This window comes from Arvicanthis niloticus, chromosome 26 (genome assembly GCF_011762505.2).
Source record: "Arvicanthis niloticus isolate mArvNil1 chromosome 26, mArvNil1.pat.X, whole genome shotgun sequence".
Lineage (NCBI taxonomy): Eukaryota > Metazoa > Chordata > Mammalia > Rodentia > Muridae > Arvicanthis > Arvicanthis niloticus.
In genome coordinates, this window is record NC_133434.1 from 11,023,960 (window position 1) to 11,035,594 (window position 11,635).

An 11,635-nucleotide genomic window follows, 5' to 3' on the forward strand; every position below is an offset into this window, starting at 1 on the left:
TCCTAGTGTGTAACTCTCTCCCTCCCCTGGAGATATTGTATCAGGGGCCTGGCACTAAGCACATGCCCACCACCAACTCTTCCTCTGCCGGCCTGTCCAGTCTACGTACTGGTTTCTGCAGTTTCGTACTCGCTGTCTCTGAGAAGCTCGAAGATGTCCACTTCGACCTTGGCCTTGCCCAGCCTCTCTGGTGCGCGGTTGATGCGGTTCTTGGCCAGGGTGATGGACAGCCGTTCCCCTCTGCTGCACTCCATGGGGTCATCCAAGATAGCAGCTGTGGGCAGGTAACCATATGGAGACAGTTGGTATGCCACCCACCACCATTGCCCATCCATCCCCCTTCTCCACCCGCCCCCACACTGCCACCTTCCTTTCCCAGGCATCTCCCCAAATCCCCGTCCATCTCGACATCCACAGAACTCTCCATGCTCTTCATGCTTCAGTCTCTGTTCACAGACAGATAGAGCAATGAACTCTATAGCATAAGCGTGAAGGCATGATGCAGTACCACAACAGGCCACCAGGGGTCCTACCTGTCCTGAGGTCCTTGGACCCAGGTGGCAAAAAAACCCTCAGAGACAGGAACTCAGAAAGGCAGGTACTCACTACCCTTTTGGAAATGGAATTCTAAGTCTACAAGAAACTCCCCGAGGAAAGAGAATGCTATGCATTTGTGAGGGACAGCTGTGGGAACAGGGAAGCAGCTGCAGAGTACTGTGGGATGCTCACACTCCAGTCTCTGGTGCCCATGAGCCATGCATCTCCGGTGAGCTACGAAACTTCTCTGAATATCTTTTCCTTGCTGAGCATTGGAATAGTAAAAGACGAACTCAGTGGTTAGTGGAGGGATTCAGTTTAGGTAATGGCTGTCAGGGACCTGTCATCCGGACTTAACCAGTGTGGGTGACTTGGGGAGGTACAGTAGCGAGTAGCGGCCCAGCCCCAGGATGCGATGTGAAGGAAACCATGGAGAATCAGGTTGTAGCTCCAGCTCCACTTATATTAGCTAATGGATCTCTGTTTCCTTACTTTAAAAATGAGGAGGAAAGCTACTTGTTGGCCTACTGTGAGAAGTCCGTAAGATGGGACATACTCAATGCATCTAGTAGGCACTTGCATCTAGTAGGCACTACTAAGTCTTGCGTCTAGTAGGTACTCAATGTTAGCCACTGAGAGTCTTACTTCCTGGGGGAGCTGAAAACTGACGCAACGTAAACACTTGCAGCAATTAAGCAATTATTCCCAAAGACTAATGGGGGGAGGGGTTGGGGGGAGAGGAAGATGCTGACTTCCTATTATGGTGGATTATTAATGTCTGATACGAGAAATAGAATATTTCCGCAGGTGACAACATGGATGACCCTTAACAACATTATGCCAAGCAAAGGAAGCCAGACACAAACAGCATATGGGTCTATCAATACGAGAATATCCAGACAAAGCGAATCCATAGAGACACACACAGAGCAGAGGAACAGTTGCCTGGGGTTATGAGGCGACTATGAGTGTAGTAAAAACCACTGAGCTGTATGCTTTAGGTGGGTGAATTATGCAGGAGATGAATTCTAAACTCAGTAAAGTCATTGTAAAAAGACAATCAAATGTATCTTTCAGAGGTTGACGGAAACACGGGGTGTGTCACACCAGGTTCCTCTGCCACGCGGCCCTGAGTTCTCGTGTTCACAAGGGATGTGGACTTAGTGCTTGTTGGCTTTCCGTCACCGTGACCCTGAGGTCATCCCTGTACCTTAATGGCCCAGGCTCCACACTCTCGGTTTGTCCATTGCTTTCCTAGGTACAATCTCACAAAGAAAACACCAGAACATAGCAGGGAACGTGACGACGCATTTTTTCCCCCGACTTGAGGATTTATTTCTATGCACACTCCCTGCGAACAATGTAAACTCAATTTCACATTCACAGTGTAGGCTCGAGCTTGCAGAGAAGGTGAGTCCTGAGGCCCAGACAATGAGGTAGACACATTAACTGGAAAAGCACACACGAAGTGGCTGGCCACCTGTACGGGTGGCCAAAGAATTTTAAGTGGGAAGACTTAAAAGCCCTCCCATGCCCACATTCCTTATGAATGGGAGAACTTGGGGTATATCCTGACATTAGTCAGTGTTCATGTTATAGCCTCACTGGACTGGTTGGGGGAACAAGACTCGGAATGAGACAGCGCCATGATAATCAGAAAGGGAAAGTGTCACACTGTGTCACACTAAGATCACAACTTGAGACCATGAGGGAACAGTAATAGAAAGGAAAGATTCCCAAATCATGTCCCTTAAGGGATAGAAGACGTTCCTTCTGAAAGCAGACAGGCAGTGTGTAGCCCCCATGCCAGTGGTGACCATTACAACCTCACATCCATCGGTTATGGAATATTGAGTCCACATAAGATCTAATACTAAGAAACAAACTTTACAGTAAAAGTAGACTGGCCCCAGAGATGGGAAAGAGCTCTAGAACAACAGGTACTGGGTATCCATGCTCAGTCATGCTCAGGAGATCCTGGATCCGAGATAAAGCTGTATTGGGTACTCAACAACAATACTGTGTTTAGTAGTCATGTCCTCAACTCAGTAAGACTAGTGTCTCGTCTTTACATGGGATGAGAAGGAATGGGTCTCACGAGTCTGCTGACTTGCTCATGCTTTCAGAGCTGGCCATTAATGGAGAAGGAAATGGTTTCAGGTTGGCTGGAGCTGTCCTCCCAGGACTTGGGCAGAAAGAGAGGGTGTTGTAGGCAGGAATCTTTCATCTTATGGGAGCTTTGAAGGAAGCATCACAGAGGCAAACCAACCCTGAGACAGTACCTCTGACAGGCTAGACTCTGAAGCTCTGAAAACCCCCAGGTAATAGCTCTGCTTCCCAATTCTTGGCACACACCACACCCTGATGAGATTTTCCAACTAGGGACAGCCATCCTATTAACTATTAATATCTACTAGATATTTTATAAATTACTTGTAATAAATTAATCACTAAAATAATCTCCCCCAAAACATTATAAGGTTTAGATCTGAAGTGTGCCTCCAGAGGCTGGGTCTACTGAGAGCTATTGGTACTTCAAAAGGCAGACCATAGTGGGGAGAAGTTAGGTCACTGAAGGGTCACCAATGATCCTAGCCATCCCCCTCTCTCCATCCCTTCCTCCCTCCCTCCCTCCTTCTATTCCTCCCTCACTTTCTCCTTCCTTCCTGGCCACTTGAGCAAAGTGGCTTTCTCTGCCACATATGTGGTCCCTAAAGCAAAAGACCCAAGCAACCAAGAGCTGAAGTCATCAACCCCGCAGCCCGAACACCCCTTTCTTCCTTTAAGCTGATTGACCTCAGGAACATTTTCACAGTGGTGGAAAGCTAACCCAGAGTCCGTACTCTTTGTGAACACAAGAACTTAGGCGTGTCTGTCCTGGGTGTTCATGCTACAGTCTCACTGGCTTTGCTGCCACCCCATTGCTACATCAATGGCAAAATTGCAGCCGTTACAAGAGGCAGCACACATCCATGTGTCTCCTCCAGATACAGCTGTATCCATCTCTTCTTTTTGAAAAAGATGTGTCTAAAGTGTGTGTTACCCCAATTTCATTATCTTCTCCTTTGCTGCCCTCTTTTCCAGTGCATTTTTAAAGCCCTAACTCCCAATGTGACAATATTTGGAAGGAGGGCTTTCAGGGGTTAATTGTGGTTTCATGAGGTCATGAGAGTGGAGCCCTGAACTCATAGAATTAGTGTCCCTCTCAGAAGAAAGAGCAGGAAACTCAGTCACTTGCTCTCTACTATAGGAAGACCCAGTGAGAAGATGACCCAACCCTCTAGTATAGCCAGGAAGAGAGGCCTCCCTAGGAATAGAGTCAACCAGTGCCACAACATCAGACATCCCAGAAAACACTGAGAAATAAAAGTTCCATTTTTAAGCCTCTCAGTTTGCAATCTTACTGTATTACATCTTATGCTGATTAAGACAATGTGTTCATAAAAACTGAGATGTGCAGGCCCCAGCCAACTGTGTCACACACTGTACACTCAATACCCAGAGCCCCATCTAACATGCTGAGTCAGAGGAACAATGGAAGGCAGACAAGGAGAATGTGGGAATCTGATGTTGGACCCTCTTCTTTCCTTCCCCATGAGGACCTCAGGGGGTATGTGACAATCCTGTTTCCCACATCCAGTCCCAGGCCATCCCAGGCCCCACATTTCACTAAGGTTTTAGTTCTTGATGACGATTAATCACTGACGGGGAAGACATTTGACTTGGTGTTTTGTCGGCATCAGACATATTGGAACCACAATAATTAGCTTGAAAATAGGAACTGAATTCTAGGGCTACGAATGCCAAACACAAGGTGGAGACTCAGGCTCTTCCATGATGTTGGAGGAACATATCCCCAACAGGCGGTTAGCAAACAGCACACTTGCTCTTCAGCGGTCTCAGGAGAGGAGCCAGATGGATGGAAGAGAGCAGTGTGCTCAAGACTTAATGTGCAGAGGATGCTCCTGGACCACACTGGGTCCCTCAGGCCCAGCTACTGGGCTAGGCCAGGATGTTCAGCGTTCCCAGCTGCTGCCAAATGAGGAACGGTATGAGCCAGCACATCCTGGGGGCCCTGGGGACTCTTCTGCATAGGAGTCAACTAGTAGCCATGGTGAGGCTGAGAGGTCTGGGCAGCAGCAAGTGTGGGGTTGAGATGAGGAGACACATGTCGAGACTGCCATCTGCTATTTTATCAAACCTTGAAGACCCAGTAGTGCCCAGCGCTTCTGTGGCGCAGCAGGGTTTACCACACCTTCTTTATGTCAAGAAAGCCTTTGTATTCACATAGTGCCTCTCGCTCAAACCCCAAGCATTACGTTCTCTACTGGGCTCTCTCCCCATCTGGTGTCTGAGGCTCCCCCGACAATGGAAAGGCAGCCCTGTGACAGTGCACGTCCTGATGCCAAACTCCGATCCCTATCTCATCCTTGTGTTTCCCTGCTTTGGACGGGGTGACTCCCTTTGGGTTGGCGAGTCTGGCTCAGACTACTATAGCACTGGTTAGCTCAGGGTTAGGAAGCGTGAGCAGGCCTGTGCAAAGGTGGATGTATAGCTTTGAGCTGCTTTAGGATCTTCACAAACCATTGAGAGTGGCCTTAGTCATGCTAAGTGACATCCTTACTGCTGGAGCAGTTCCACCCACCTATGCTATGCTTTCGCAGCCTGGACTCTTCTCCCTACAGACTCATCTCTTCCTGAAGGTCCTCTTCAACTCCTCGGTACCAGTGCTGTCTTCCAGAGATTGCCTGAGAACCCAAATAGTTCCCTGGTCCATTGGCAGAGACTTGGCTACCCACCTGTACCCCTGTGTGTCCTCAGCCGTTCATGCCTTAAATGCCCAGATAACTCTTCCTTCCTGCCTGCTTGCTTTCCCAGATCGTTTATCTCAATTGTACTCCCTTCCTTTGAGCTCTATGAATTTCTCCCGTTGCCTATCCCGTGGCCTCTTGTCTTTCTCCTTGAGGGAGTGGGTTGGCCTAGCCTGACTCCTCTTAGTAAATCGGATGGATCTGGGCATGCAGTGCTCAGGACTGAGTGGCCACCGAGTGCATAATAGTGCGTGATTACCTGACTCTTCATCCTTTTGCAACTGCAATTTGCAATTGCAGCAAATGTTGGTGGTGTGGCTACATCAGATGACACCAGCATTGAAGGCAGCTCCTGTGCATGCACACGCACGGCAGAGGACCCATTGCTACCTCTACTCGGCTTCATCCCTCCAGGGATGGCAGCATCCTGTTCTCTGTTCACCTGTGGGACCTGGAGCAAGGCTTGCCTTCCCTCCAGACATTACTGAAAGCTCGGGAGTGACCCCTCAAGCATGAATGCGGGCTACCTTAATCTCTAAGCTCCACCAGAGGCCTGCTACAGAAGCTTCTCGGCACCTCGATAGCTCTCAGCTCTTTAAGGAGGGAATAAAGAAGTTTTACTGCTGAGCCTTTATAAGCCATCTATAACACCGCTCCGATGGCTGTTTGGACCAACCCATTATGGCTGCGTGCTAACAAGAAAAAGAGATGGGTTTAACCCTGGGGAATTGGTTACCTTTGCTTCCCAGCTGCTTGCTCGCAGCTCCGGGTTTCCAGATATGGTGATGGTCCTGCCACTCTTCCATCATCAGCTCTGTCTGCTTACTGCCCTCCATTCCTTGTTCCCACTCATCTCTTCCACAGAAGTCTCCCTCCACACGAGTTGTCATACCTTCATCCTCACCTGGATCCCCTCTTCCAGGAAAGCCTCCATCCCCACTCCTGCCTTCCTCCCAAACAGCCCTACCGGCCTCATTTAACTCTCTTTGATTCTGTCTTCAGTGTCTTCCAGATGAGCTTGTCTCTCTGTGCTCGGGCAGTGAAGCCCCAAGCAGACGGAACTTCCTGTGACCAGATGGGCCAGGTGCCACACTGGCCCTAGAGCCAAACACAACAGGCTCCTGATTTGATAAGTGCAACCCCCCCCCCAAAAAAAAAAAACCACAGCTAACTCTCAGTAGAATGAAGGAGGACTTTTAATGCCTGCAGGGAGGTGAGAACAGCCTCCTAAGATATTTTCACAACATTGACAGCCCCCCTCCCCTTCTCCTCACCCACAGTGTAAGCCAGGCTTATTGAGTGATTCCTCAGTTTGCTGACTTCAGCCCAAAGTCCCCCAATCCACTCACTGCAAGCCACCTTCTGCCCCCCCTCGCCCCCACTTCACTCAAGCCAGTGCCAATGAGCATCATGGGAAAATCAGAGGGCACTTCTGATCCTTTGACTAATTACATCATAGCCAGCCTTGTTTATGATCACCAGGTGCTGCTCTGCGCACATCAAGGATATGATCTCATTTAACCCCCATGCAATGTGCAGTTTATTATTCTGTTTTAGAGTGAGATAAGTGAGAAAGGGCAGGTTTCCCAAGATTGCATGGCTCATGGCGGCACCTGGGGCCTGGACCCATTTGCAGAAGCGTCCCTGCCTTGGATGTTCCTGGTCTAGGGTTCTCTGCAGCCAAGCCCTGCTCCCCTTGTCCCACCAAGGCCCTCAACCTCATTGGCTCCCAGGAAGCTTTTCTCCAAGGATTCTACTAATTTTCTGGCCATTCCTGCAGGTACCCTCTGCTCTTGTCATCTTTTAATATGGACGGACCCCCAGGGTCTCTGGGGGGGTTTCTGCCTTATTTACAGGAGTTTCCTGTAAATTTACATTTACAGCCACCTCCCAGGGGAAGAAACACATGCATACAACAATCTAAAAAGCATCTCAAATGTAGGAAGTTGGCAAGATTGCTCAGTGGACAAAGCTCTTGTCACGCAAGCATGAGAACCTGAGTTTGATCAGCAAAGCCACATGTCTTAGTTGGGTTTTTATTTCAGCAAGAAGAGACCATAGCCCAGGCAACTTATACAAGAGTTTAATTTGGGCTTATGATTCCAGAACGTTAGAGTTGATGATGGTAGAGGGGAGGCTGGAGCAAGAGCTGGAAACTTCCTTACATCTTGATTCACAGGCAGAAGGTGAAGAAAACACTGGAAATGGCCCTGGAAATGGTTCTGAAACCTCAAAGCCACTCCCACTGACTCCTCTATCAAGGCCACACCTCCTAATCCTTCCCAAACAGTTCCACCAACTAACAACCAAATATACAAACATATTAACATATGAGGTCATTCTCATTCTAACCACCACACCACCTAGAAGAAGGGGACCAATGCCAAAAAAGTTGTCCTCTGACCTCCACATATATGCTATGACATACACATTTGTCTGCATTACACACATATGCACACACACATGAGAGAGAAAGCGAGGGAGAGAGGAAGAAAGGAAAAAGGGAGAGAGGGAGGGAGGGAGGGAGGGAGGGAGGGAGGGAAAAAGAGAAAAAGGGAGGGAGGAAAAAAGGGAGGGAGGGAAAAAGGGAGGGAGGGAAAAAGGGAAAAAGGGAGGGAGGGAGGGAGAGAGGGAGGGAGGGAGGGAGGGAAGGAGGAAGGGAAAAAGAGATGGAAAGGGATAAAGGGGTAGAGGCAGAGAGAGAGAGAGAGAGAGAGAGAGAGAGAGAGAGAGAGAGAGAGAGAGAGACTAAGTTCAGCCTTTCCTCCTTCTCCCTTCTGCTAAAACCCCAAGCTTAGCAAAGAGTAGCATCAGCTTCCCAGATTTCAAACCCTTGCCCAACTCCTCACTTTGAGTTCAAAGCCAGCCTAGGCAACTTACCAAGACCCAGTCTCAAAGATGAAAATGGAAATAAAAACAGACTTGGGGTGTGCCTTAGTGAAAGGACACTTCCCTGGCATGTGGAATGCTCTGGGTTCCATCCAAGGTATAGCTGATGAGGCCTGTCACCCCCTTGGACTCTGCTTCCCTGCTTATTCCTCTCAACCTACCACAAACAGTAAAATATTGATGACATGTCATGTCATGGGTGCATGCACACACACACACACACACACACACATAAGAAAAAGAGAGAGAGGCATGCATGTAAGCACACATGCAGACTTGCACACAGACATGAACATGCAAGCACACCTGTGCTGCTATGTACCCACATTCCTTTGGTTCCCCACTTCCTCTGCTTTCTCACCTCTGCTTGCTGGTCCTGCTCACTCAGGATATCTCCTTGGACATCTCCCCCTCCAAGAAGCCTTACCCTAAACATAGTGGCTCACCAAACACCACAGCCATGTATTTCCCAACAAGCCCTTGCCTCTTGTAGTGCATTTCAACCAAGGCTTCAGCCCTTAACTTTCCCTCGTCCATTTCTTCTAACCTGGTAGTTGGTACCCTTGCCTTGCAAGGGCATACTCTTTATAAAAACTTTGAGCCAAATTAACCTTGACTTTGGGGTTATCCTAAGCCAACTTCTACTAAGATCATCACTCTGTTCCATAGGTCTGTGAAAAAAAAAGTGATTTTGACATGGGCACAGTGAAAAACAGTACCACACTGTGCCGAGTCAAAATAACCAGATCCTCACACATTAAAAGCAGACAAGAACGTCAAACTGCTGTGTGCCATGTTTCAAAGTTAACACAAACTGAGCTGCAGACACAAATGTAAACCCCAAGACTGCAAATTTCTTAGAAAATCTGCATGATCCCAAGTTAGAAAGAGACTTAGGCACAAGCCATGAAGTAAAAACTCAGGAAGTCAGACTACATCAAAGCTGCACTTTCTCGGATCTTCCAAAGACACCACGAACAGGATAACTTAGACAAAGGAGCAACCTGGGAGAAAGTGTGGGCAGAGACGATTCCAGACAGGGCCCTCACATCCAGAAAACATGAAGACTTTCAAGACTCGGTAACAAGAAAATTATGCAAATTTTAAGTCAAACAAAATTTAAACAGACACTTCACAGATAAACGATACAGGCAAGGTGAAAAAGAAATATGCTTAGTGCTAACAGTAACCAGTGAAATGCAAGTTAAAACCATAATGAGATGCTACTACTATTTGTATTGATGTAGTAGCATCAGCCTATTTGAATGGCTGAAATGAAAAGGCTTGACCATACTAAGTGTTGGCAAAGATACCTGGGATTCTCATTCAACCACCCTCTCTTGCTCTCACTCTGATCCTAGTTGTGAATGTTGCCCAAGACTGGTTCTAATCTTCAGTTTTCCTGCACTTGTATACTTCTGTATACTTTCCCCCTAAAGAACCTACAAGACTGGGGAGGCAGCTCAGTTGGGAACACGCTTACGGTAAGCATAAGGGCATAAGGGCCCGACTTAGATCCCCAGAACTATGTAAAGTAAGGCATAGTGGTCCATGCTTGTAACATGCCAGAGACAGGCAGGTCCCTGGGGCTCCCTGCTTAGCTAGCCTACCTAACTTGCTTAATTCCAGGACACTGAGTGACTTTGTCTCAAAAGCAAAATGGAGAGGGCCTGATAAACAGCATCCAGAGTTGTCTGGCCTCCAGGCACCCATGCCCATGCATACACCTGAGCACACACGAACGTGCGTCCACAGAAATAACTTATTAATTCTCATATCGGTTTTCAACTCTCAGCCCCTGGGTTGTGATGTATATAGACTCAAGTTCTCAACCACACAGTAGGCTCTTGCTGGAGCTATCACTAGGAAATACTCTCTGAGTGCTTGTTGCAAAGTCTGCATCCCAAACAGCACCCGTTACCTTCGCATCCAATCAGGGCCTCATTCTTGCCTCTCAGACTTAATTAATAGCACAGTCACTCACACATGCATTCTTGGCAGAGCTGGCTTACAGTCTCCCACACCCTTTATCCACTCCATCTGCTCAGTCACTGAGGTCAGCCAAGGGACCTGCTTCCCACTGATCTCTCTTTCTGCTGTTAGCTCTTTTCTGGTCCTCCCCTCACCCGCCTCAGTCTCCCTCAGGCCAGTGTAGATCCCCTAGCCTTAAGATACCTTTGCAATCTGGATCTAATATGCCTTTCCACGATCATGTTCTACTAAATTCTGTGGTGTCACTCAGCTGTTTCTAGATCATCCTTGCTGAACATAGAACAGGTCATGGGACTCTGCCCTGTGATTTCTGGCTTTTTGTTATTTATTTTGTTTTTTGTCCAGGTAGTCGCTTCTATTTGGAAAGCTCTTGGGTTTTCTGTGGCCACACCCACATTTTATCTGAACTGCACCTTATTCTCGCTTCCTACTCAGGGAGCCATGATGAGCTCCAGCTGAATGGATCCCCTACTTTTCAGAACCAAACCCCCCAAAGCATTTGTGAGGTGAATCATTAATTCAGTCCTTCATCGTGCACTTTGTAAATGATAAAGGAAGTATCATGTACTATACAGGAAGTTAGTACATTCATTCAATCGTTCCCATATTTATTACTTCGTAAAAATCTACTAACCAACTCTCTTAATCAAGATGATGTATATATCAGGGATGGAATGTTTCTGATTCCTAAGTGTCCAGAATAAGACAAAGCTACATAAGCAAATGGCCACAAGCCAACCAGGAAAGAGAGAGAACAAAACCATTTATGCCCCAACTGTGCCACAGATATTCATGTACCAAAAAATCGCAAGCCATAGAAACTAGGTTTTTGGTTCTCAAAGAGAACCTGGTGTCTGGAGAGGAAGCAAGTAATCTTTACTGTATGTGGAAGTAAGACATTCTTAGGCAGATAAAGGAAAAGCAAACTCTCAGATGGGGAAACAGCAGAGAAAGACATGTATCTAACGCATGCACGCATGTTAAGTGACTACTGACTGCCTAAGTATCTGTGACTACCTGGCTTCACAGGGGAGACAGCTATGAAAGCAGTGGGTGAGCTTTTGAGAGAGGCTGAGAAGAAATGCGTCAGGTATGGACCCCCCTCCCACAAGCCTAAGGAAGCCTGGGGTGTCTGGTCAGAGGGGCCTAGAAAGGAGGCACATGAAGGATGTCACAGCATGAGGGACTTTATAAAGACTCACTAGAGGCTGCAATGGTGCCCTAAGATGCTGAGGAACAGCCCAAGGACTTTAAACAGGTCATGACATGGCAGGGTTTGCATTTCCAGGGCAATTGCTCATGTAAGTATACTGGAAAGAGAGAGAGAGAGAGAGAGTGGAAATTTGATCTGAAAAGATCAGTCTGGGTGCTATTTTAAAAATCCAGCAGAGGGAAATGAGGCCAAT

General features: G+C 47.6%; 1 protein-coding gene across 1 annotated transcript in view; it reads right to left on the bottom strand.

The window, feature by feature from the left end:
- Grik4 (glutamate ionotropic receptor kainate type subunit 4) overlaps window positions 1-11,635 on the bottom strand; it is a 430,298-nt gene that overhangs the window by 174,829 nt on the left and 243,834 nt on the right. Inside the window, 1 exon segment of the mRNA XM_076924803.1 lies at window positions 110-274. Within this exon segment, the coding sequence (XP_076780918.1) occupies window positions 110-274 (165 nt within the window).